The sequence below is a fragment of the Sphaerodactylus townsendi genome, linkage group LG08 (genome assembly GCF_021028975.2).
Source record: "Sphaerodactylus townsendi isolate TG3544 linkage group LG08, MPM_Stown_v2.3, whole genome shotgun sequence".
Taxonomy (NCBI): Eukaryota; Metazoa; Chordata; class Lepidosauria; order Squamata; family Sphaerodactylidae; genus Sphaerodactylus; species Sphaerodactylus townsendi.
Genome location: NC_059432.1, coordinates 46,206,812 through 46,234,034, shown reverse-complemented (window position 1 = coordinate 46,234,034; position 27,223 = coordinate 46,206,812). Strand labels below are relative to the sequence as shown.

General features: G+C 41.5%; 1 protein-coding gene across 2 annotated transcripts in view; it reads left to right on the top strand.

Moving 5' to 3' along the window:
- LOC125438237 (phospholysine phosphohistidine inorganic pyrophosphate phosphatase) overlaps nucleotides 1-26,179 on the top strand; it is a 156,346-nt gene extending 130,167 nt beyond the window's left edge. For both annotated transcript variants that reach the window (XM_048506515.1, XM_048506514.1), the window contains one exon: nucleotides 23,577-26,179. In XM_048506515.1, the coding sequence (XP_048362472.1) occupies nucleotides 23,577-23,585 (9 nt within the window). In that variant the 3' untranslated portion in view covers nucleotides 23,586-26,179. The remainder of the gene's footprint in view (nucleotides 1-23,576) is intronic.
- The last annotated feature ends 1,044 nt before the right edge of the window (nucleotides 26,180-27,223 follow it).

The window sequence follows — 27,223 nt, the reverse complement described above, 5'->3', positions numbered from 1 at the left end:
TGAATAAATCCAAAGAGTTACAGTCAAAAGTTAAGCACTTAATTTCCATTTATCTTTCTATCCAACCATTTTTTTATCGTTCCTTCAAAGAGCTCAGGGTGAAGCATACAGTTAATCCCCCTACCATTTTATCCTCGTGTTGTAGGCATATCTTCCTAATTATGATGCTAAAACATGGCAAGCATATTACAGTATAATCAGTATAATTACCACCTAATCACTCAATGCTGTGAGGAAGGTACTCCATAAGATGTTAGATTTTAGGAAGAGTGTGTTTTCATCTGTCAAAAACACTCCATCAATATACATTACGATGCTGAGATCTGTGTCCATTCGCAAAATGCAGGGCAACAGGTGGTACAGAATGCCACATGTGAGTTCATCATGTTCTCCGATAATTTCAGAAAGCTGGAGCAAATCTTATCTAGCTTATTCTTACTTTCTGCTTGTTTACACGTTTCTACTCTTCCAGCTAACTTACTGGGTTTTACCCAATGATTCACATTTTCTGTCTGCTAGCTGACACAGCCCATAAAAACCATGAACTCTCTGGCTTTTGTGACAGCTGTGACAAAGGCAAAGAGGGCTGGATGGTTATTCCACCTGGAATTTCCATCCACTGGTACAAGGCTGGCATGAGATATTTTGGCATCTCACACAGGAAAACTTTTCAGTGGCCTTGCGTACTTCGTTTCCTGAGGAAAAAAAATTCCATACCGACAAAACCACTCAGTTCTCAGAAACATTTTGGATTAGGCAAATCTGTGCCCTGTAGGGATTCATGGCCCTCATGATAGCTGCATATCCCCTGATCTGTTACCAAAGCAGTTTAACCCACAAACTTTCACAGGCCATGGAAGTACAGAAGTTCAGTACAAGGTAAGTCAACCACAAACCCAACTGGCCATCTAAAGACTAATCTCAGTAGCCCAAAGTTATATGGAAGGCAACAAAGGGATAGCATCTGCAGAGGTTATAATGTTGGTGATGACTGCTGTCCTTTTTATCCTATGGTGCTTGAAATGGAAGGCTGGAACGTCTTTTTTCTTAAGCAGAATAGTTGAAATATTTTCAGTTCTCCATGTTCCAAAGTGATGTAGTGGTGAAGAGTGGTGAACTCTAATCTGCATAATTGGGTTTGATTCCCCACTCCTCTGCATGAGTGGCAGACTTTAATCTGGTGGACCAAGTTTGTTTTCCCACTCCTACACATGAAGCCTGCTGGGTGACCTTGGGCTGCACCCTATTCAGGATAAAGATGACAGGAAATTTGCGACTTCATCCACCATTTCCTGCACCATCTTTGTTCTAGAATTATCTACTTAGGTCCTTAGGGACAGAACTAGGTAGGCACTAGGACAGTGGTGGCGAACCTTGGCATTCCAGATGTTATGGACTACAATTCCCATCAGCCCCTGCCAGCATGGCCAATTGACCATGCTGGCAGGGGATGATGGGAATTGTAGTCCATAACATCTGGAGTGCCAAAGGTTCGCCACCACGGCACTAGGACTCAAGCAGAGCATTCTAGAGCAAAGATGATCCAGGAAATGGCGGATGAAATCACAACTCTCCTGTCATCATTATCCTGGACAGAGTATAGTCACAGTTCTCTCAGAAATCTCTCAGCCCCACCTACCTCACAAGGTATCTATTCTGGTGAGAGAAAGGGAAGGAGTTTGTAAGCTGCTTTAAGACTCCTTGCGGTTGAGAAGAGCAGGATATAAATGCATATTCTACTGGGTTAGTGTGCATTTTTCATGAACTTCAACATCATTACTTAATTGTAAAGATTGAATGGGAACTATTCCTGAGCTACAATTTATTTACTCATGTAAGTTCTCTATTGTGAAACTAGAGGTTTATCCTTATTTTTTACTATTTCTATTAATGGTGAGTTATTGGCTTAGTTCTCATGGAAGAGGTAAAACTGAGTCAAAGCAATTCCATTCCTGACTGAAAATATTCACACTATTAAGAAAAAATAAAGAATTATGACCATATAGAAAAGGAAGTAGTGGAGAGAAGGGATCTGCCATTCCCTCATGTCCTCAGTGACATGCTGAAAAGAGTTAAGAAGTCCTCCACCTTGCAAGTCCTCCATTTAAGATTGCTGCCTTTTGCATCTGCTGTTCAATTAAAAAGAAACATTGAGGGGAAAGCTTGCAGCTCTGTGTAATGTGAAATTTTGGTTACAAGAACATTTCAGATTCTATAAGCTAAGGTATTGTTGAAGTTCATGTAACTGGTGCAGCAAAATGTGTAGGTGTAAAGGTGTGTGTGTTGTGCTCATTTTAGCATCTGTATTTTTAAAAGCTGAAACAATATTTTGTTAGGTTTTACAGCAAGACTGGTCCCGAGAGATCAGTATTTTTCTTTACATAAAGCTTCATCTAACACGCTGCCTTAGGAGGTGGCTGTGATTATATCCTCCACAGAGTTTTCAGGGGTGATTGCATATAAATGAGGCAGGGCATTCTGACATTATAATTTCTAAGGAATCCGTGAACTGAAATGCTTCAGAGTTCCTGGCCCTGGGAATGAAAGATGCTTTATAAATGCTTTAGTGGAGGATGTGAAAGTCTCCTGGAAACATTTAGAATTAAAACATCTTAAGAATCTATATAAGGAATATATTATTATTCATGTACCAGTAATTCCTTTGTAGGTAAGGTCTATGTGATACCTAAATAGCTCTTTTGAAAATGGCTGCCTGTTGTCTTAGGTCAAATCTTTTTGTGTCCAAAGTTTTTAAACTGTTAATCCTTGTAGTATGCCCACAGCTGTGAAACTGATAGATGTCATTGTTGTTGTGAAAATTCTTCCCTTTGAACCAAACCAGTTCATTATGACATAGAACTGAGCATGGTAACAGAGTGTTTCAGCTGACTCTGCAGAGAGTTATGTAGCTGTACCTAATGTTCCCATTTGTTCTCATCCTCTTCCTTTTGCTTTTTCAGATGTTTCCATGTCTCTCAGCATATGCATCTGGAGTTCTTTGGGGCATGTCAGCTAGCAGGGACTAAATCCCACAGGCATATCCCACCTTTGAGGCATTTTGCCGCCAGATTAATGCAGGTGGGCAGTTTGTAGAAGGAATGTATGGACCCTGTGGGATAAGTAATGTTACTTTTTGTAACATCCTTTCTAATGATTTTAGCTCAGTCTTCTCATGGCTCAGACGTATATCAGTCCCATTGACTTCAATAGGCCCTCTGGGAGTAAGAGTGCTTCAGGTTGCAGCAATAATGCGAAATCCTTAGATTGGAAGGGATTAGAGTTTCTCTCATTTAAATTGCAGTAAAGAGCTGGACAGCCAGTATCACTCCCAGGCGTCTTGGAGTATCCAGTGGTCTAGACATTGATTTGCACAGTTACCTACCCTCCCGCATGGGCTCCTTCTGCTTCCGTTGCTTGTTTCAAGAGTAATAAGTAGAAAATCCAAACAGGAAAAGAAAATGCAAAATTCAGGAACAGGAGTTGTAACTATTGTTGAGAAATGTGTATTTCCAGAAATGTGCAGAACAGGCCACTTTGTCAGGCAGAACAGAGAGACCATAACAAGAAGGTCAATAATGGCTATGCAAATATTTGGAAAAGGTATTTGGAAAACTCAAGAAGGGTGACATCTCACCCCCACCATTTTCTTTCCCATGTCATTGCTTCAGGGCTGGTGGAAACATAATGTTCAGGGACTGCTTCAAGATTAGTGTTTGTTATCATTTTAATTATCCGCAGTATGCTTGGAGTTCCTCATCTCTCTAATCTCATTATATGTAGCTCTGTATTTTAGTTTGGTTTATTTTGCAACATGCTGTGCATATGCAGTACAGACCATAATTCGGCCATGTGGGTTACTAATCATCATGACGAAAGCTGCAAGTCGGGCCAGGGAAGGCAGGCACTTAATTTCCTCCCAAAAGCCTTTCAGTATTCTGAATACAGGACAGAGAACCAGGAATAGCCGACTCTCTAATCCCAGCTATAGCATGGAGTCCCTGTGAAGATTGGGAAAAATACAATGGAGTTGGAAATGTGTTTTTAAAATGTTTTTGAATCAGGGTCTTTGGAGCCTTACTGTGGACAGTGGGCACAGATGAAGAAAGGCTAACATGTTTTGAACATATTATAATTTCAAAATTTAAAAAAAGCTAAATGTCTACAGATTGAAGTTTGACACTTGCCAGCATCACAAAAATGGATATACATGCTATAATTACAACACCCCAACATTTAAAGAAGCAGTTGCCTTGAAGCTCTGGATATATTTTACTCTGCAGAATGTACAAATCGAGTTGTTCAAGAGGGCATTTTTGTATAGGTTAAGATAGGGTCTTGGTAAATGGAATTGCTGAGGTGGGTGCTTCCATAAGGAGAATATGGTTGTCATGTACGGTGACCAGACGTCCCGCTTTTGGCGGAACAGTCCCGCCTTAAAACAATTTGTCCCGCGGGTTTTTTGAAGTGTCCCGATTTTTGGAAGGCTGCCGCACGCCCCAGAAGGCAATGCGGCAGCCTCCCGCGCACGCAGCCGCAAGAGCGCACTGCCTTCTGGGGCACTCCTGGTTTCCCACCCTGTGACAGGGCGGGAAACGGGAGAGCCCCAGAAGGCAGTGCGTTCCTGCGGCTGCGTGCGCATGTGCGCGCGCGCGCACGGCCACCCGCCTACTCACCCGTCCCGGTTTACAAAGGTGACCATCTGGTCACCTTATTGTAATGATTGAACTGTTTGCTTAAGTATTAACTTGTTTGTACTACATTGTTTGTAGTGTTTGTAATTCAGTTGTTGTGTTGTAGTTTATTTTATGTTGTTTTTTCTCTTTATTGTATTTTTTTTCATTTGGTTATCTGCCAGGAAGTCTCAAAGTTGAAAAAGGTGCCTGCTCCTGGTTTGGTGCCTGTGAGAATACTTCACTAGAGATGATTTTTGCATCTTCCAAGCAGAAAAAATCCTCCAAAGCAGCATGGAGATAATATGTATACAAGATTGGGCTGCCCAGATCGGAGCTGCATCACATGGGACAAAAGGGGAAGCCTACAATATAGGTGTGCAGTTTGCAATAAGAAAATGGCACAGGCAAAGGATTTTTAAGAAAAACACTGTAGCTCCATTCCAGCTCCTCCCCAGTGGCTGCCATTAACATTGTTTTACAGTTCTGTTATTAACATTTTAAAAATTAACATCTGCTTAGGCCCTAAGATTGCTGGAACTAGTAGCTAGTTCCCAACAGGATTGTCTAGGAGTTAATGGTTCAATATTTATTTATTTAGAAAATTTACATATTATCTCTCAAGAGACTTGCTTGAAGAAGCTCTGGTTGAAAATAATAAATCAAGGTCCACGAGCCATTAAAAACAAGCTAAGACATAAAACAGCATAATGCAAACATTGAGCAGCTTAAAATGATATTGATAAAGCAGTCTGCAAGCCAGGAGGCCATAAAACAGGAAAACTGATGGAACCTCTTACTGAAAACTTTGAGTAAAAAAATGTTTTGGCCATGGCCCCTGAAAGAAAGGTAAGGACCAGGCCAGCCCATTTCAAAGGTGAGGCACTATTCGTGAAAAAGCTGCAGTGCTAGTCATCCCTGTTTCTGCAGGTGGGGGCATAAAGAGCAGGTCTTAAGAAGAAGATATTAATTGGTGGTCTGAACAGTATGGGCAGAGGTGGTCCTTCATGTACCACTTGCCTTCCGATTGCAGGAAAACTAATTTTGGGGCTGCTTGGGATGTTTTGCAGTGTCTAAGTAGAGAGACTGTCTCACATTTATCACTTGCTCAAGTCTCCTTTGAGAGCAGCTCCCTGTGCAGTTAGGGTTAGTTTACATTGCCAAAGAGTGACATAGGCATCTCAGTTATCTGTTTTTCCATATAAACGTATATAGGTTTAAAAATCAGTCTGATTGAAAACATTGCCTACCACTTCCTCAAAAAATTTTTTGACTTGCTTGATCTGTTTGGCTTCTTTACAAGTTTTCTTATTTATTTACAATATGCTGGATCCCAGAACTGGACAGTTTTATCCTGTATGCCATAGTTGTTGTGATTTTTTCTGGAAGAAGTTGCTTTGAGAAGGGTTCCTTTTTGTCCTTGGTTTTACAAAGGGTAATGCTATTCTCCATCACTAGATGTGACCATTCAAATTAAATCACCAGCTATCATTTGGAGACTGGCAACCATATCCAGGTCCTAACACAGGCATGAAGTTGGATGAGGCCAGTGGATGAAGCTCAGGGTAGAAATGATAGTATATATAGGCAGATAATAATAATCCCATTTACTACATTTCTCTTTTCTTATGAGAATTCCATCTGTAACACAGTTCTCTGTCACTAGATGTTCAGTTTTCAGTTTATCTCCTTTGTAGGGCGAACTGCTGTGGTTTCTCCCCTCCCTAGGCTCTGTCCCCAAACCTCTGGGGATTTCACAACCTGAGTTAGCAACCCTAATTCCAATCCCAATGACTAGCCACAGAAAGATAATACATATTGATTGTAAAATATTATGAGCAGTGTAGTGCTTGTAATTTGTCAAGTTTATTCATTTTTTTCATGCAAACATTTGTCTTGCTACTGTTAATGTTCAGAACACTGAGTGCCATCTGAAAAACTAGTTATTGGAAGTAACCCCCATTGAATAGTCTTAGATTCTGACCTGCTTCGAATTGCATTCTAAAGTCATAGTGTGCATCTGCTTCAGCAGCATAATTGCTAAAGAAAAAATATTTCACTGGCAGGTTAGCTTTTTCATGTGAAGAAACACATCCTGTTCATTGTCTTGGAAGGAGCAATGCATTTTTCTTAATTTAAACTTCTATATTAAAGTATGAGGATTTTCCCCTTTAGTAAAACAAGTGCTAAACTATATAACTGGGTCTGGTAGACTATATTTGTTTGGATACCCCTTGATTATATCTGAATATCAAAATCTGCTGTGGCATGTTAAGCTTGCCTGTTAATTCCACAGTATCCCTAAAGGTTTTTTCCATACTGCATTAATGCAATTCAGTAATGAACCATGAACAGCATGGCTGATTACGCACAACGTATTTGCTGTGTGGTGGGGGTGAATGTCCATCGCAGCAAGATTTCTTGGACAGCTTTCACTTTTCAGTCTCCCCGCATCAAGCAAGACCACTTATAGCACGAATTTAATTTTGCTTTGCCTTCAGAGCAGGGAAATTTGCCAGCTTGCATAGTTTTGCCCCGGACATGTTCCCTCCACCCACAACCAGGCCTCCCACTCCCTTGTGCTGCTTGCACACTTTGAATGCCTTTCTCCCTGCCACCCTTCATGCTGCTGACTCATTCCTTCTTCTCTAAATGCACATAAGTGCACATATCCACAAATCAGTCTCTTGATATCAGGGGTGGAATGAGGGGGAACTGCGCCTGGGGCACTTATGCGCCCTGTACCCCGCCATACCCCAATCTGCCCCAGCCACGCCCCCAGAACACCCTTGCCATGCCCTTTCAGGGGTGGGCACCCAGTGCATCACATGCCCCCGCCCCCTTGGTGCTATGCCACTTCTTGATATGAAATAACAATAGAGAGGGCTTTTGGAAGGCACAGTACAAGCAGGGCTCCACCCCACCTCCCCCACTCTGTTTCCACCCTTCCAATGATTGGGAGGGCTTTAAAGCTTTATTTCAGACAAGTATCTCCTCTTCTTTTGCGGTAGCAACAACCAGAGAGAGAGACTGTGGTGGGGAAGGGGGCAGGAGAATATCAGTTCTAATGTTGAGACTCCTCGAGTTATGAGATCTGTGCCTTTAAAGCTCCCGAGAGGCAGAGTTAAGAGAACCAGAAGGCCCAGAGCCCATTTGAGGCACAAGACTTCCTCCTTTTTTGTAAACAGACAAATGCGAGGAGAGTCCTTTGCAAGCCCAGTGTGCAGAGAACAGCCTTGAGGTAAACATTCCATAGGTAATGGGCCCATGTGACCTTTTATTGACTCTTGTCATGCAGTCATGTTGCATGTGTACATATGCCTGTGTTAGGAGTGGAGTAGGACCTGGATAGGGTTGCCACTCTCCAGGGGGTAGCTGGAGATCTGGAATTACAGCAAGTCTCCATGTTACAAAAGTCAGTTCCCCTGGGAAAAATGGTTGCTTTGGAAAGTGACCTCTGTGGCACTATACCCCCCTGAGATCTGTCTCCTCCCCAAACTTGCCCTTCCCATGCTCCAACCCCCAAATCACCAAGAATTTCCCAACCCTGAGCTGGCAACCCCAGACTGGAATTACAATTATGTCTAGACTACAGAGATCAGTTCCAGAGGGAAAAATGGAAGTTTCACAGGGCAGGCGATGGTATACCATAGATTTTAACTGAAATCCTTCTCCAAGTTCCCTCTTCCATAGGCAACACCAACACATTTCCAGGAATTTCCCAGGCTGGAACTGGCAGTCTTCCTCTGTGTGTGCATGTGTATGCACACAAGCACACACACACACACACACACCAGCAGTAGAAATGTCAGCTCTCTTGTAGACTTTGCCCAGGGCTGTACTCTCACTTTACACCAGAGGCATCCAAAGTATCCAGCCCATATATCAAATTCAAGCACGTGCATTTCGCAGTGCAATTCACAGCTGCTGCTGTGCACTGTAAAATGGAGGCACAGTCTATTAAGGCTACAATACACTGCTTTTTTTAATGCATAGGATATTGAACATTGTTTTAACTGAGCCTGTCTTGCAAATCATCAGACAAGATTGTAAATTTCAGGAAAACAAAAAAGACCACTTTGCATTCATGAATATTTAATGCTACTATTAAGGGATCTTTTTGTCTTACTGTATCGTTCATTGTTTTTTACCGAAACCCTTGCAAGCTATATGCCAGGATCTTTGGTCTGAAGTCTTAGAATCCCGGGCAAAGGGATTTTAGAGATCTAGTGATTTGATTGGCTGCTGAATGCTTCATTCCGTCTTTGATGCCTTTGAAATTTTCTTCCTTTTGACCTTTCTTTTGACAACCCACTTTCCAGCAAGTGGGCAAATGACGTCATGTTTCCTTCTCCCCAGTAATAGTGAACCTGCAGCAGTGAAATTTGTTTGCAGCATTGTAAGTGTGTAAAACAGGGTCACTTCAAAGAAGTGCCAAGTACAGCCTAGGTATGCAGGCCTGTAATTAAAAAGACTGGAAGGGGAAGGGGAGTCAGACAGAGAATCAGCAAAGGCAAAGGCGGGGAGTGGGGCGGATTTTGCTGCCCTATCATTTCTGCTCATCAGCAGAGGAAAGTTCCTCTGTGCCTACATGGCTGCATAATTTGCTGGTGAGAACTGTGTGATCCACCCATCACAGTTATCAGGATCAGATTAAATTTTACGTCTTCGGTAAACCTCGCATTCTAAAAGGGCTTAAAGCAACAAAAGATTGGACAATCAATCCAGAAGTTGCCTCGCTCCTTTGATTTTTCTTTCTCCAGAGCAGAATCTGAGTGATCATTGCAAACTGTTCACTAACTGTTCACTAAAGGGATACATCTGCATGCTTTGGACAAAGGGGCACGTGTATAGAAATCCCCCTTCTCTTAAAGACTGCCTCATTCATGTAAGAGGAGGGAAAGCTGCATATCTTCCAGTCTTCAGAGGGTAGGGGAAAACTCAGATCTCCCATGCCTTCCACTAATCTCTGGTTGGGTTTTAATTTCCAGAAGTACTTGGGCCAAATTGTTTCTTTTAAATGCACTGATAGCTGATCCCTACCAAAGCGCTTATACGATTGCTGTCACTGTGCTGTGTGTGTATGTGTGTATTTTTCCCAATGCATGTTGTATTTTTATGTTGCCACTGCAAAAGCTCCCAAGAATCTCCCTGATAGTGCTGAACAATAGCCCATTTCACTTGTCAACTGAAACAGCATGTTTTGTATTGGTATTCCATGTGCTTATACTTTTCAGCATGTTCAAAGTTTCTCCTCTGTTTAAAATGTAAGGCCGCATACTTTACTGGGCAGACTAATGGGAGGTATTTTTCATCTGAAAAGGAGTGGTTTTGGCACACCGGCTGGTATCCAACAAGATCCACTCATTGAATGTCTCCCTGGATATTTTGACTGGGGAGTGTCCAGAGAGATGGAGTGGTATTGGTTGCCCAAGTTTGCTATCCTTTCCCCCTAAGACCCTTTCTTGCTTTTCATCTTCTTACTTGTAAAAATTGAGGAAAGTTGCTGTTAAGCACAAAACTTCCTGAATTACAACTGATCTCCAGATTACAGAGGTCATCAGTTCTCCTTTAGGAAATGGCTGCTTTGGAGGATGAAGTCTTTGGAATTAAATCCTTCTGAGGTCTTTCCCTTCCTCTCATCCCTCTCTCCCCAAGCTCCACCCTTCAGAATCTCCAGGTATTGTACAACTTGGGGTGGCAACCCTATCTTTGTGGTAGGCAGAAACCTGGATTAGTCTTTGTTCATAATTTTGTTGTTGTTTGAATTATGTTCTCATGCTGTACAGTGGGAGGAAGGCCTAATGCATGGGAAATAACTTTAAAATTATTTTGGAGGAAAAAAAATTTTAAAACATTTTTAAAATTACTCAGTTGTATTGATAGTTGCATGCTGTATATTCCAGTACCAGTCATGCAACCCACTATTGTGAGAACTTACATTTTAACAGGGGCCCTTTCTGCACAAATCTCCTAAAACATTTGTAAAACACTTTCAGTCCCTTCCATTTTTCCACACTCACTCCCTGGAAATGATTCATGGCTGCCATTACGTGATTCCTCCCCCTCCTTTTTAAAAGTTTGTTGATGAATGGATGCTTCATGCTGCGATTCTCTGTGCCTTGTATACTCAATGCATCAAAGATTACACACACACCCCAAAATTAAAAAAAATTAAGCAAATAATCATATAAACAGGTGAGGGGGAACTGAGTGTGAGTCACAAAATGGCACCAAGGAGGAAGATCGGGGATGACACAGAGGCTTGTAAAATGTTTTAAAGAGATATGCACAGCAAGTGAAAATGTTCTGAAAATGTTTCGGCCTCAAGAATCATTTTAAAGGGAGATTCATGTAAAACGTTTTAAGGCTGGAAATAAAATATTTTGGTTTTAAAACAGTGCAGAACTCCATGGAGGAAATGTTTTATTTCCTGCCTGAAAACATTTTAAATGAATTGTGCAGAAAAGCCCAGGGTTGAGTGTTGGATTCTCTGTAATGGTGGCATGACTTGTAGAGAAATCGTTGATATCCCCTGCAACAAAACAGTCATAATAGTTTTCCCATTGACCCTGCTGCCAGCCCACTCCAAAGTTTTAAATGTGTTCAGCCTAAGATTGACAATTCTGGGTTGAGAAATACTGGGGAGGGCGAGGTTTGTGGAGGGAAGGGACCTCAGTGTGGTATCATGCCACAGAGTCCATCCTCCAAAGCAGACATTGTCTTCACTAGAACTGATAGTTGCCTGGAGATCAGTTCTAAATCCGCGGGGGGGGGGGGGGGGGCGGACAACCCTCATCCAGCCCCTCACTTGAATTGCCTGTGGTAGTTGCAATCAACAGCATGAACTGAGTACTGCAGTTCCCCAGGCAGTGTAGTAACGGCCAGCATGTCAACCTTTTCAAACGTCGTGAGTTAAGAAGTGCACCATCTGTTACCTGTTAATTCACTAGGTGTATTTAAGTGGATGCTTGTTTGTACTCATGCCTGGAAGCTTTAAAGTAACTATTTTTGGAAAGCTCCTGGAAAATATTCTCTGTTGTAATCTCACATTGTTTCTAATGGCAATGAATAGGGTCACGTGGGGAAAGAAATAACCTAATTTGTTAGTAATTAAATGGAGCAGACTGTGGGATATTAACCTTGGATTTTAACAATATTGTGCCAAGCTCTTTCCTTGATTTTTTTTTCCCTCAGCAAACTGGCAGAGATGGTGAAAAGCACTCAAACATTTGCTGTTGGAGGGGGGAATGGGGGGAGGAGATGCCGTTTGATTGAAAACAGCTGTGCTACACACAAAGAACAGCAATGCTGGGTGCATCCATATTGAAGACATGTGAGTCCTCTGATTACAGTCCTCCCAGCCTGTTCTGCATGGGAATTTTATTTCCACTGACATCTATAGCACCTCTTTGTCCTGAGTTTCAAGATCATAATTTTTTGATCTAATGATATATTGATTTAAAAATTTGCACCCCAAATTCAGAGCTGCTCAAATATGACAAAAAGGCTTTAAAGTTAAAGTGAACACATGGGCAAGTGGTGAAAAGAACCCCAAAATAAGTGTGCCATTGTTCGCCTTAGTGCAAGAACGAAAACGTGGCAAGTTTCAAAGATCATCTAAAAGGCTGGACAAAGACCATTAGGTGGCATTACAGCTTTCACTTTTCATTCCAGCCAAATGGCCTTTCTGGTATTGCTCTCTGAGGCACACATTCAGAGCACTGGCCTAAAAGCAGCTGGCAGCCGCTTCTCCTGTCAGCACTGATGAGCAGACAAAACAGCTTTTCTCTGCAATTTGGATGCTGCCAGGTTCGTTCTGTCATAAGCAATATATAACATTAGCATGTCAGCACAGAAGGTTCAGGACTGGTGCTCATGAAACCTAGCAAAACTCCCCACAAATAGCCATTCAGTTCATGAAATCTCCAGTTACTGAGGCTGTCTCGCTAAATGTGCTTCATGCAACTACCAGGGTTTTTTGGTCAGAGTGTGAGTAGCATGTCTTTTCAGAGTTCTGAATGCTAATGAGGCTGTGGCTGTGTATGAGTCACAGTGCCATCCTAAGCAGAGGTACCCCCTCTTCTGTTCGTTGAAGTCAGGAGAATAATTCTGCTTAGGAGTGTCACTACATGCTTTGCCAAAAATTATATTGGGTTTTTAATGGCCATGCTGTATTTTATTCTGCATGCCTTAGAGATGAAGTTCTCATAGTAGTCTGCCTGCCCATGCACAGGAAGCCTCGTTTCATAGGAGACATACAGTTTCTCTTTTTTTTCTGAATGCCTCAGAGCAAGGCCTTTATTGTAGCCCCTGTATTCTATGGCATTTTCTTCTTCAGCCTGTAGCACACGACCCCTATATTAGAAAAGCAACACAAACCCTTTCAGAGAAGCTTTCAATAGCCTCATATAGAAGTGGCAATCTTTATAGATGGACTGTTTGAATTATCACAGATTATATTGAAAGGCTGTCTTGCTTCATGCAAATATTTCTTCTTACTGATGACAACTCATATTAACATATAGGGTAATAATTGTTTTTGCTGTAAAATAGTTACACATTTTATGTTGCATTCTGAGAGAAACAGCATACACTTTAACATATTGCTGCAAAAATTATCAGCATCTGTAGAAATGTACACTTATTAAGTATAATTTTGAAAGAAAAATACAGTTTGCGTATTTTGTTAGCTGTTTGGTGCAAAGTGGTGATATTTTAGACTATAGTCACACCTCCCTTTTATTGTAACATGGTGGATTCAACCTCCAGGTCGTAGCTGGAGATCTCCTAGGATTAGAACTGATCTCCAGGCGACAGAGATCACCTGAAGAAAATGGCTACTTTGGAAGGTGAACTCTACGGCATTATACCCCACTGAAGTCCCTCTCCTCCCCAAACACTCCCCTTTTCATGCTTCACCCCCAAAATCTCCAGGTATTTCCCCATTCAGAACTGGTTGACTGAAGGAGGAAACTTCTGATGGGTTGTAGTTAAGAAAGTGACACCATTTTAACACTTGTGGTGAGAGAGCAACTCTTTGTGATTGTGAAGTGGTTGTGAGTTGCCATATTTTTAGACATGGAAACAAGAGAGAGAGCTGGTATGATGCAGTGGTTCAAATATCAGACTAGGAACTGGGAGACCTCTACTCAAATGGCCACTCTGCCACACTAGCTTGCTGGGCAATCTTAAACAAGTCAGATGTGGTCAGACAAATCTACATCAAAAAGCTGTTGTGAGGATAAAATGGAAAAGGGAAGACTGTTATGAACACTGTAGATTCCCATTGGGGAGAAAGGTGGGTACAAATGTAGTAAGTAAATCAGTAAAACTTTGTGAGTGAGGCGGCGCATGTTGGATTTGCAGTTCCTAAAATCACTGTGCAATTGGGTTGCCAACTGGCTTTGTTACTCCTGTGGGAATAAGATGGGGGGGGGGGGGGGGGACAGATGGCACATAGTATTGCCATGCCAGTTCCAATTGTACCTGGAAATGACGTATGATTTATGTGGTAAAAACCATAGGGATGTGGGGAATGCCTAGAGTATCATGACTTCCCTTTCAGATACAATCAAAAGTGATACTAGGACATTGCTCCTGCCTCCCCTTTTTGCTCTTGAAAAGAGCAGCAACAGCAGATTGCTTGCCATAGCTGGCAGTGTGAGAGGCCAGCTTTGCAAATAGCCAGTGGGACTACACTCAACTAAGTCACAGTTTATAAAGAAATTTAAATATAAAATAAATCTCAGTTTATCAGAATATTCAAGATACCACGGCCACCAAAATGACAGTAAATGGCTTCCTCATATCAAAAACGTTTTGTGGACTTTATGATAACTGCTGCTTTCCCCCATGTAAAATTCCATTTAGATAACTTTTGCTGTAATAAATGTTAGTAACATATGTTTCCTAATGGTTTTCAAATTACTCCCCGCCCCCAAAAACATTAACCAATGTTTATTTTCACTATGATGCATATTGGATGTATTATCCTGGTTTAAACAAGTGACTTATCTTCTTTTTGTCCTAATACATTTTTACTGTCCTTGGAAACTTAAAGTGCTCTGACAATGTTAAAAATATCAACTAAAATATATTATTATCATCACCATCTTTGTGGGAAGACTTACAGGTTCACTTAAGACTTAGGTTCACTTAAGATAGTGGTGGACTGGATTACATAATAACAAATAGTTTCATTTAGAATCCAACTGTAATTTGGGAGTAGCAAAGCTGGAAATGAAACCTAGGATGAAAACAACAGTTATTGTATCTTCGGTTAGAATAAATTTGACACAACATTCTGGCTCTTGCAATAAAATAATAATAACAATAAAGACAAAGAAAGGAAGCAATGTCAGTACTTCTGCTATTCTTCATCAGGAGAGTTCAGCAATTACACTGCAGTCCTATACAGAGTTACACCAATGTACATTCATTGTAGATGGCACTGTTAGACTGTTGGAGATACTGTTCCATTAGCAGAAAGAGATGTAACATGTCTCAGCTTTAAAAGGGGCTTGGACAGATTTATGGAGGAGAAGTCAATCTCTGGCTACCAATCTTGATCCTCCTTGATCTCAGATTGCAAATGCCTTAGCAGACCAGGTGCTCAGGAGCAGCAGCAGCAGAAGGCCATTGCTTTCACATCCTGCATGTGAGCTCCCAAAGGCACCTGGTGGGCCACTGCGAGTAGCAGAGTACTGGACTAGATTGACTCTGGTCTGATCCAGCAGGCTAGTTCTTATGTTCTTATGCCTGTTAACAAGTGCCTTTGATGAGGATCAGTTAAACATATCAGGAAATATCAGATAATCATCATGGCACTTTGTTGCCTTTGGTATTTTTTCAGGCTCTTGGTCCTCCTCATCTCATCTTTTGGGTTCTTATGAACACCTCCTATTGTTAGCACCTCTGCAAACTGGTATGCTGCAGTATGAATGTTTGTCCAGTCTTCCCTTATTAGCATGTATTACACATCAGCCAGTTGAGCACTTGCCCTCCAAGAGAGCATGTCTGAAGATGTTTGTATAGCAGATCAGGGACTGATAGTGTAACATAACTCCAATCTAAGCCCATTGATATTATTGCACTTCAACTGGAATGACTCTACAGACATACGTACTATGGACTCATGGACTCTGCTGCAATTTGAGAGCTGAGTGCAGGCCATTAAACTATGTCTAAGAGCCCAATCCTGATTGGGCCTGTGGATCTAGGCACTCTCCCCTCGCATCTCATCCAGTACCAAACAGCTACAGAAGGGCTGGCCCCACTCTGCCTCTAGTCCATTCAGGATCAAGCCTTTGCAGCATTTTTAAATGGTCCATATTCAGCTCTGAAGTGGTGGTGCTGTGCCCAGATCATTCCCAGGGGTACAGTAAAATCTAGTTGCGCCCCAGGTCTTTCCAGTCATAATTTAACTTTCTAAACACTACATCACTCTGGATCTGTTTTAAAGACATAAAGTTAATCTTTATTATGTGCCTTACTATTGGGTATGTGTAGTAATAGCACTGACAAGAAAAAAATAGAAACCTTTTATGGTAGAAGAATTAAAAGGCCTATTATAGTAAAAAATAAAAGCTCTCTCCCATGAACATTTACACCAATACACATCCACAGAGTGCAAGCAAGCTTATTCTCAGGTAAGAATACCTAGGATTGTTGCAATAGTAATAAAGACATTAATGTAAGACAGCAGAATAAGAGCCAAATTGCTCACTATTTACCTTGCTCTGTTCCTAATAAATCTTTGGTATTTACTCTAGAACACATAAGATAACTTGGGAGTTACTAAGGTTTCCAGTTGTTGCAAGAAACTGGCCATGCTCTCTTGAATGACAGAATGGCTTTTGAAAAATATAGCTACACTTAACATTTTATGTGGAAACTAGCTGAGCAAAAATCTTCCCTTGATTATCTGTATCACAGCATTAACTTTTTATGTTTGTAAAACCTATGGTCTAATGACTTAGTCTAATGGTCTAATGACTTAGCAGTATTGTTGAACATCATGTCGTCAACCAGAAGCCACAACAAAAGAACTGAAGCATGGTTATAAGTCAATATGTTTTCTACTAAGCTACATTCCAACCTTTCCCAGAGTTCTTAGTTCACATCTGCATGATCCATGGCCCAAAGCACTGGCAATGAATTCTCCACTTCTTCTGGTGCATCTTGAAGGATTCCCATGTATCTCTCAATGCTTCCTGCTACAGTATCCAGAATGGAAAAAAAATACAAGTATATCTCTTAAGAGTTTCTAAGTCAAAGAATACATACAGTACAGTGGAACTTCGGTTTTCGTCCGTGATTCGTTGAGAATCACGTGACGAAAACCAAAATCAGCGTAGTCCGGCGGCATCGCTTGTTTGTGTGATGCGCAACGCCATGGTTTATGCGCATAAAAAAATGCAAACGGGCGTATTCAGGATTTATCACGCGAAAAAAGTCGCCTAGGAAGCTGACAGAATCTGAGTAACAAAACGTCAAGTAAAACTAGCCAACACTGAAACCGGCGACCTCCTCGAGGGTAACGTTTAATCCGAGGGTTCCACCAGAATTGTCTTGTCTTCCTTCCATAACATTGAATATATGGTAATTCCTACCCGATGATGATTTTTTCACACTACCCAGATGAAAAATGTGTATACAACAGCAAATTACATACATATTTATACTTATTGTACATATACTTTGATCAATTCAGATTATTACATCCTGTTTTTCTTTTTCATCAATATCTTATCCTCAAAAGGGACAGATGCCTGAGATAATTAGATTGTTATACATTGCAAAAATATTAAGGCTCAAAAGAGAAAATAAATTAAAGAGTAAGCCCATGTGGGCAGGGGATCATTATGGCTGTGTTGGCATACAAATCTTAACAGCCATGTCAGTCATTTCTGAATTCTAAGAGTACTTTCAAGCACTGATGACTTGCATGAATACAGAAAACATTGTATTCCTGCATGTCATTAACATCCAAAGTGGGGGTTGCACACATCCACAGCAGGGAGATGCATGTGTGCCCTTTGAGGGAATAGCACACACAGCTCTCCCCACAGGGAAGATGAACTGCTTTTATCTTCACATATCATTCACATTCAAAGCCACAATTTAATTCCTGAAATTGCTGTTTCGCAGACTCAACATCTCTTTTCCCCCCTAAGAATACACACTAATTATTCAAATGTGACATTGCAATACAGCATTTGGAATTTTAGAAAATATTCCAAAAAACAGCATCCAAACTGGCCTTAGGATTTAATTATGGTGATACTATGAGCAAATTGGAAGTGCAGTAAATTATCTCAAGGAATGAAGAACTTGCTTACCTTTTTTATAGGATTGCAAATACAGAGATATTTTCTGCCGTTTGTCAGATGGATTTTGGCTGTTGGCCAAAATTTAGAGGCACACCTTCCTACCGTTTTAATAATGTTGCTTCAGGAAGAATGCTTGTAAATGGAATTAAATTATTGGTCCTGCTTGACAAGAAATGAGACCCTGTGAAAATGTTTTCATTAAATAGCAATGATTTTTCCTTCACTTAGGCGAGGCAGGGAGCAAAAAGTGAATCGCAGAAAATTGCTCCTTAATGTGTGACGTATGATCATGTGTCGTGTGAGCTTCATGGATGGCACTCACATGATGGGAGAGTCTTGTTAATAAATGTATTTCAAAAGTCATTTAAATTGCATGTCTAAAAATAGTTGAGGCTCCTTGATGCAAATGCGTACCTGCAATGGGACATCCAGGGCGGCTTGTCCCAGGCGCTGCCATTACAGTCACATGGGGAGGTGGGGCCGGGGGTGGGGTGGGGTGTGGAGGGTGCACACGGGCAGTTCATGCCCCGGGCGCAGTTCCCCCTCACTTTGTCACTACCTTGATGACTCCATACATGCTCCTATTGATGATACTGATGGAAAGCCAGGGTATGTGACTTTTTGATGCACCTTTGGGGCCAATAATGAAACAACCCAAGATCTTCTGTGATACATGGACGGCCCTGGAATCGCTGGGAGATTAGGGAGCACTGACAAGGAGCGGACCAAATATTATGTCTGTGGAGGAGGAATGAAGATTATAAACAAATTTGTAGGGAGGGAGGACAAATGGAGCAGGAGCGCAGCTTGGGTGGCCATGCTGCAGTACATGGAGAGGGGAAATCTTTACAGTTAAGATGGTACTGGGGCTGCAGGAGGCAAGCCACAAGCTTAGATGTTGAGCTCAGTCATTAGACTGGGATCTTAAAGGAAAGGTTCTGTGGATCTGGACATCTCTGGACTGGTCAGGAGATACAGAAGTGGTTGTCAGAGAGTACAGAGAGAGCAGGTAGCAGGGAATGGCACTAACTACCATGGAAGATTCCCTGTTGTGGAATGTACCTGTGACTGCTAGCAATAAAACCTTGGATTGCACTGCCACCTGTAAGTGTCATCTTTGAGGAAGAAGTATGGAACCCCAGCCCTTTCCCAGCCTGTTGCAGGTGCTGGCCATGAAAATCCCAATGTGCTGCAGGAAGGCATTAGCTATAACATGTCAGGTAGTCTGAGGTCAGGGTGGGTGGGTGGCAGACACAAGCATGGTCAGGTAGTCCAAGGTCAAGACAGGCACAGGCATTGTTGGGCAGTCAGACTCAAGGCAAACACAGGTATGGTCAGGCAGTCTGAGGTCAAGTTGTCCAGGAGTTCAAGCAAGCAAGCAAGCAAGCAGGCAGGCTAAGAACAGAGGTTCAAGGTGTGAGCAGGAAACCAGGTTCATGGAGCTTCCCCGTGAAGTACACTTGTTGTATCCAGGCAGAGCCAAGTCCATGACAGGGTTAAAATAGGACAACCTTGCTAATGAGGCCAGGATCCTGCAAAGACTCAGTCCGTTTCTGATGTTGCTATTTCTAGCTCGCAGAGCCTTTTGCCATATCAAGCTGCAATACGGGCACTTCTTTTATTATTAAGCTGCTATCTCTGCCTTTGTCCTTTGTACAGCTGGTCCATTGTTTAGGTTGTCGGGGGCTACTGAAGGCTCTTCCACCTGCACCACAGACTCATCCTGGAAAGGACTTTGCTCTGTTGCTTGCATTTCCTCTCAAAGAGCAAGGTACTGGCCCATGGTGTCGTCTGGTTCTGCATCTGATTCCTTGTCTCTTGGGGGCTGGCTCATGACACCCAAATCCCATGCCTCACCCAAGGTCCCAGTCACATATTGCCTTTACTGTCATTCTCAGAATGGCTAAATAATGTGCTATTATTATGGATGGGGAATGTTGGATTTCATCATTTCCCAAAACCACTTCTTCCTTATTAAACTGTAAAAAAAGTGTGTAGTTAATTATTATGTCAGGGTAATGTCCAATATGATGATTTTGTCAGTACACAATTTGAAAGTGATGTATTTTCTTTCCTTATGTGTGAATCTGCCATTCAACCAGTTTGCCCCATCCAGCAAAGGAGAGTAGCTTGCGTATGGTGAAAACATTTGCTTTGGTAGCAATGTTATTGATAGAGTATGGAATTGGGAGAAAAAAACTATTAAAGTCTTGGATTTTGTTTCCTGCTGTGAGGCAGCATAAATGTTTTGATACGGCAACAGAAATGTACTTCCCACTGAATTAAAAAATAAAATACTACTGGTATGGGAACCATTATTCTTGTCATTAGTTTGTGGGGGTTTGGCAGCTCACTAAACTCTGATGCGCAAAAAGGAAAGAAAACACATTCCTTTAGACATTGGATTTTATTTTTGAGCTCTACAAAGGAAACTGCAAAACAAACAACAGATTACCAGATGGGCCTGTATATCAACAATAATGAAACAGTCTGAGCTCAAGGTTAAAAGATATTAGGATATAAGTATTTGCTATAGTCTCCATTCCTTCACGGACACCACTGCGAGACACATCTGGATTTAAACTCAGTGCACCAATTCTGGAACTCACACAGCTTTTGAATGTGCCCTTCAGCATTCCTTTTAGTGGAGGGGACATGTGCATTTCTGCGCACTCCATGGAGCACTAGTGGGCACTGGCAATGCCTGAAACTTCGAGGCATTAAATTGCTAGAGTGTAACCTTCAGACAGCTTCTGAAATTTTCTTTTTGTACTATGTCGTCTCTAACATATCCTATATCTAATTGTGAACATGGCCATTGATACAGAATAAATTCACAGATTAGGTCTATCAAGATAAAATATCTTTCTGCAAACTTGGGGGAATAACCTCGGTTTGCAGAAACATCCCAAATCTGTTTTAAAAAGCAGGGTTTACGCAAAAAATGGAGGATTGTCTGTAGCACCAACCATAGGTATGAGCATGGCTTCCACCCACACACACACTCTGGGTGGCCTTTGGGTGACCCTAAACTGAGGCCTCTGGATGGGACAGGACCTAGCACTGATTCATTCATTGTACTCATGGCAAAAGCAGCCAATGGAGGGCCATGCCTGGTCTGGCCTGGATGAATACAGGTGACAGGGAGGGACGGGAGGGAGGAAGAGAGAGCAGAAGAACTGCCTCCCCCTGCTTCCTCATGATCCAAGCAGACAGACAGTGGCACTGCTGGCAGAAAGGGGAGCAGGAGCGACTTTTCCCCAGTATAAGCCAAGCAGGCAGAGGTGGCAGCATTATTGCTGGATGAGTTGGCCAACAAGTGAGTAGCCCAGAGCGATAGCAAGTGTATAAAAAGGTATTTTTACACTCACAAGTTTTGCAGATCTTCCACTTGTACTTATATAGTGATATGAATTTTACAACATGTAAAAGTGTTACAGTCTCCCTGAAAAATCTTTCAATACGAGGAGAAATTGTGGAGTGTTCAAAAACTGTGACCTTTCAAGCAATCATAATCTCTTGAGAAACTATGTCTCTTTAGGCTAGAAATTCACTCGATAACAGGACCTGTGGGGTTGGTATGGTTGGTATGTTTAGGCTTACAACTTTTTTTGTTCCCAAGTAAATTACTGTGTAGAACCTTCCCTTGGCACTTTGTTTTCTTGTGTGATACTGTAATTATCATAGAGCTTTTAAAAAGGAAGGTAAGAAGCCCTGGAGCTAATTTATGTTTTCAATCAGCTGCTTAGCTATTTGTTTAAAAGTAATTTACTTGTGTGAACAATGTAACTTGTAAGAAGAGAACAAGACACTATTGCAACAACTTAAGTGAACAACTTAAGTGAACAAGTGAATGACATCTTTGCTCACAGATGTTTCTGCTGTTGTTGCACCACTTATGTGACTAGGCTACACATATGGGCTGTTAATTAGTCCTGAGGCAAAAAAGGAAGAGATGGTAGAATGTTCTGCTTTTTAAATTTTACCTCAGTTATCGCTCAGTGCTTACAAGATATCGGCACACACCCAAAACAAAACTCAGCATAATGTTCCTTTGCCTTTTTCAAAAGCTAGCTATCAGCTACTGGCAGCCAATATTTTTGTTTAAAATATATGGACTACTCAGTTCCTCCTGAGGGGCTTTGTAAGGAATTTAATTCACTTAAGGAAGTAAATGACTTCTGAAATATGATCAGAAAGAAGGTCGTCACTGCAAGCCTGCCTCAGGAGGTAAATACACATGACTTGTTCAGACAAATGTTTACTGAATCCTGCAAGTGACAACTCTAGACAGTATATATGCCCTGAGAAAAGTATTTAAGGAAATACACATCAGTGAGTATAGTTTTGCCCTTTACACTGTTGGAAAGTAGCTCAGTTTTCACATCTATTCTGGGATCCCTGATTTCTAGTGGGTGATTCTCTCTTTGAGAACGCTTGACTACTGACATATTCGCTTGACTACTGACATATTCTTGCTACCAGCTAAAATCTACTGATCTTCTGATCTTCTGGGACAAATGAGGTGCAGAAAGGCATGAATTGACCAAGAACACACGAGGCAAAATCACCCTACTGCCTTCTGTGAGTGAAGAGCTTTTTTTTCTGACTTCCTCTACAGATGGAAAGGGAACAGTGGCTATTTTGGGCTATTTTGCTTGCTTCCTCTTCCTTGCCACAGTTCTGTCTGCCTTCGGGTACTTTGTCCATAAGGTTTTCTGTGATCCCCAACATCGCTTTTTTGGGCATCACAGGCTGCTGCTGAAGGATGGAGAAGATCTATTTTATTTATTTATTTATTTATTTATTTGATAAAACCGCCCTACCCCCGAAGGGCTCAGGGCGGTGTACAACAACAAATAACAAGACAATAAAACAAATCGAATAACCCCAATTAAAACAATACAAAACCTTAAAACTATTAAAACTATAGCAGCAGTAACCTACAAAAAATGAATGATAATAATAAAAGGCGTCTGGGATCCAACCCCCAGTGGACAAACCCTGTTTGCGGGAGGGGGTAGGAAGATGGTCAGATATATAGCCAGTGCGCGGGCAACAAAAGAGGGGCGGGCTCAGTTTGTTCAGTGGGTTTCAGACTTGTCTGGAAATGGGAACTTCTGGGTCGCAATTTATGGCTCAGGATTCAAACTGGAAAAAAATGGCACTGAGGGGGGATGGGAAGAAGTCATTAATGTAAACGATATATCATTTATAAGATGGAATCCAATGAATTGAGAGCACTGGGGACTAGTTCATAGGATATATTGTCCAGATGTGAAATCCCAATAGTATGAAAGTTAAATCATCAATGGTATAATTATAAGAATTGGTATAGTTATCAGAATTGCTTCTAGCTGCATCTCTGATTACCCTGTTCATATACTATAGTTGTCTATGAAAGTCAGTGCCTGAAAGTTGGGACTGAAACATAAATTATGTGAATCAACTCTAGGAACTTTGATTACCTCATGCAAATAATGAGATGCTATTGCTCACTGTTCATTTATTTACCCCTAATTGGACATTCCTGACACTTTCCAATGATTTTGTTCTTTTGTCTCCTTTGTAGGCCTTGTGACGAGCAACACTCCCAAGTAAAGGCAGATGGTTATGTGGATAACTTGGCAGAAGCTGTGGATGTTATTCTGAAGCAACTACAGAAGTAACTGGATCTCAGGAAATTAGTGAAGTCAGAAAGATGGCTGATTTTTGGAATATTGTGTTTGCCTCCATTCAGTTTGGTATCTTTACCTAGTTTATGCAGTATCAATTAATATGTGGCAGCCACTGAAACTGCCAGTGTATTTTTTAAACCCTTTTTATTGCAACTAACCAAAATGAAATATTAACTAGAAAAAAAAACAAAAAAGGATGATGTCATGACACCCCAGAATCTTTTGAATCTTAATTATCTGTTTGGGGTATATAAACCTTATCAGTGCATACCAGCTGAGCTGAGATCTGATTCCTGAGCTGAATTTTTCCCTGTTTCCTGGAAGAAAGTTAGCAGAGAGGTGTTGTCACTGTGTTAAAGGGATTAATGCGGAACTGGGCCAATTCTTAGATCCTTGCATGTGCATAGCAAGATTATAGTCTTTGCCCTCTGCTCTTTTCTGTGGCAGGAAACCAGTATCTTAAGAGTGAAGACAGATGTAACATTCATAAAGCAGCAGGGCCTCTTTTGAAGTGGCCTCATTGACCTAAAGCCAAATGCACCTTCTTTCTGCAGGGTTGAGGAAGGGGGGGGGGGGAACCTTGCAGAAGTCTGGTACTGAATGACTTGCAGCTATAATTTTGTAACTTCCACTAGAAATCATGTCTTCTCCCAACCCCAGAACTTGTTTTTATTTTCCTTTTTAAAAGCCATTAAATAAATGGACACATATAAGCAGATGTTTGGGGTTTTTTTTTTAAAAAAAAGACATTTTGCCTGATACATGACACAGGAAGAGATGGACAGCTGAGCTAGCCCTGCATTCACTGGTATGCACACCTGTGCTTTCAGTTGAGAAGCTGGACCCACCTTAAATCTCACTTTGGACTTACTTCTTTATTATGTCAGTCTTCACTCTAGAAGTAACACTTGCTTGCAGAAACCCAAATGAGTGGTTTTGGAGCTGGTCTAGGTAGTAGTCGAGGAAGGGCTATTTTTGTTTGGCATGCCTGTGGCATCACCCTGTGTGGTCAGCAACCGAGCTTAGGTCAGCACCAAGAACTCTTGGAGAAGGGAATCCCATGTTTTTGCTCAGATGCCATTTTGTCAATGATATGAATTCTGTTCACCTTCATTTTGAGAAGTGCAGACATTTGTGTTTTGTTTTCTTGTCTGGGAGGAGATTTAGACTTCCATGGCTGGACTGCTGCTGTCTAGTCACATTGTTTGGCTTTTCTAAGAATAGCCTTGCATGTTGAAAACTTTTTTATACTGGCTGGACCCCAACACGAAAGTGGTAGCATTGGGTTTCCCAATTTCCAAACTAAACATTTGTGCCCTGTTGTGTACTCACTACTCCAAAGTTGTCTTGTGTTAGAAAGATTGTAATTAATAATTAATAAAAACAGTTTGGCAAACATTAGCCACAGATTGCAGTAACATCAGTCCTTTTTGCCATGTCACCCAGTTCTTGGCATTATGACATCTAAAGCAAAAAATCAACAGAAATTCTGAAGTAGAAAAGCTGCCCCTCTCATCACATTTACAGACATGGTCAAGATTTAAATGCAGTTGTGGGGGGAAAAACACTTTCTGCACACTCTCCAAGTGATTCGGAAGCCTATTACAGGAACTTTAGAAATTGCCTATTCCGCCTTCTATGCATAAACTCCAATAACAAGTTACTAAAAACCACATTTGAATGTACGAATTCTGCTCTAGACACATGCATACACTGTCAAAGCCAGAATACACATGGTGTCGGGAATGGGCCCAGAGCTCCACACATTTAAAAAAAAAGCAGGAGAGGGGGGCAAAGAGGTCCTGATTCAGTTTAGGGGATCGTGTGGGTAAGGGGGAAATGATAGCCTCTGTTTCCCTGACCTGAAATTGTCATTATTAGTTATTGTTTGTGTCATTGGGGAAACCATCCAGGTACTCTATATATTTTGTTTGTATATTTGTCTCATGAGGCAAATAGCACCTCTGTGGGCCATTCTGGTCATGAAAATGACACAGGGAGAAAAGATTAACAGCTCTTTCACGTATACACTAAACAGTCCTAGTTCAACTTGAGAACCAATGTACCTGTGGGAGAAGAATTCATGGAACCACCAAAATTTGGTATTGTTTGGCCCTGAGGTGGTATACCTATAGCCCTGTTCACAAGTTACAATCCATGTACAGCATACACTTGATTTTTTTACATGTGTGGTGATTCTTGTGTTGTACTCAGTTCATGTACATGTGATATAAACCTCACATTTATCCAGGTACAGGTCCCTGGTTTCAATTACCAAGTGGGTACATGTTGGTTCTATTATCATCTGGATTTGGAAGCTTCAGTTCATTGTTGTTAAGCCTGGTTTCTATGTGTCTGTCAGGCATCGTTATAGTGTTATGGTGCCTGTTATAGTGGCTGCTACCCTCCCTATAAGCGCTATCCATATATAAAGCACTGGAAAACTTAAGAATGGGAGCCAAAATAGCTCTTGAATTTTAAAAAAATGAACATCCAACAAGGGCATTGCCATGTTTTCAGAAGAGTGAATTGTGGGTAGCCCACCAAGGAGCACACATGTTCATGGTAAAGTCTTCAGATGTATTTGCAATCCATTGTGAATATAGATGTTTCAGGACAATCTTAGAGCCAATGTTGGCCATGTCTATTGCTCCAGTATCCCAGCAGAGATATAAGACCAGACCATGGATTTAACTAGTTCATTAAAATCAGCTCATCTACATAATCAATTAATTATGCTTATTCTAATTGAGGGCAGACAATGATAGGTAGCCTGTCCATGGTTATCATTTCTGGGAAATCCACCCTGGCTCCAAAGTCAGCCAGTTGTTACCACCAACCTTGCTGGTAATTGTCCAAACATACTATGCGAAGCTCCAATCCCATTACCTGATGCAACATGAAGCCACTACCAAGTGATGTTGCTCAGCACCAAAGGTATTCTTTCACAAACTGTAAAGCAAGTAATGAACTATTCAGAAGTTGCCTTCCATCACACCCAATGGCTCAAGGTGCTTCCCATTGATTGCTACTTATCAACAAGCAACCCGCACTATCCCTGCCAAACAAGGGGGTTAGCCTTGCTTCACACACCTTGCCACAGTTGCTGATAATAACATTGTGAAGGCAGTGACATAGAAACATTCCCTCTGTAGAGAAATGGACACCATTTTTCCTATACAGATGATGCCTATCAAACCCAATTGCCTAGTGTAGGATGTAGGTCCCACCACCTGCCAGAACTGCCTTACATGCAGCCAAGTTCACCTTACAGAAAGCTCTGTCAGTTTTGGAGGGCTGCACAGTCCCCTCCAAGTACATCTTTGCAAGAGCTCTGTTCAAAAAATCTCCTCTCCAGGAAACAAAACCTTCATCCTATTTAAATTTGTAATTATTTTGTGTCTACGCATGAATCCCTTAGGTTTGCATAGGTCATTCTCACCCAAATTCAACACCAGGATGTTGGGATGGCTGCCATCTCTCATGGCCTGATGGAGGGACAGCAGTCTTCTCAAGGCTGCCACCCTATCTGCCAAAGAAG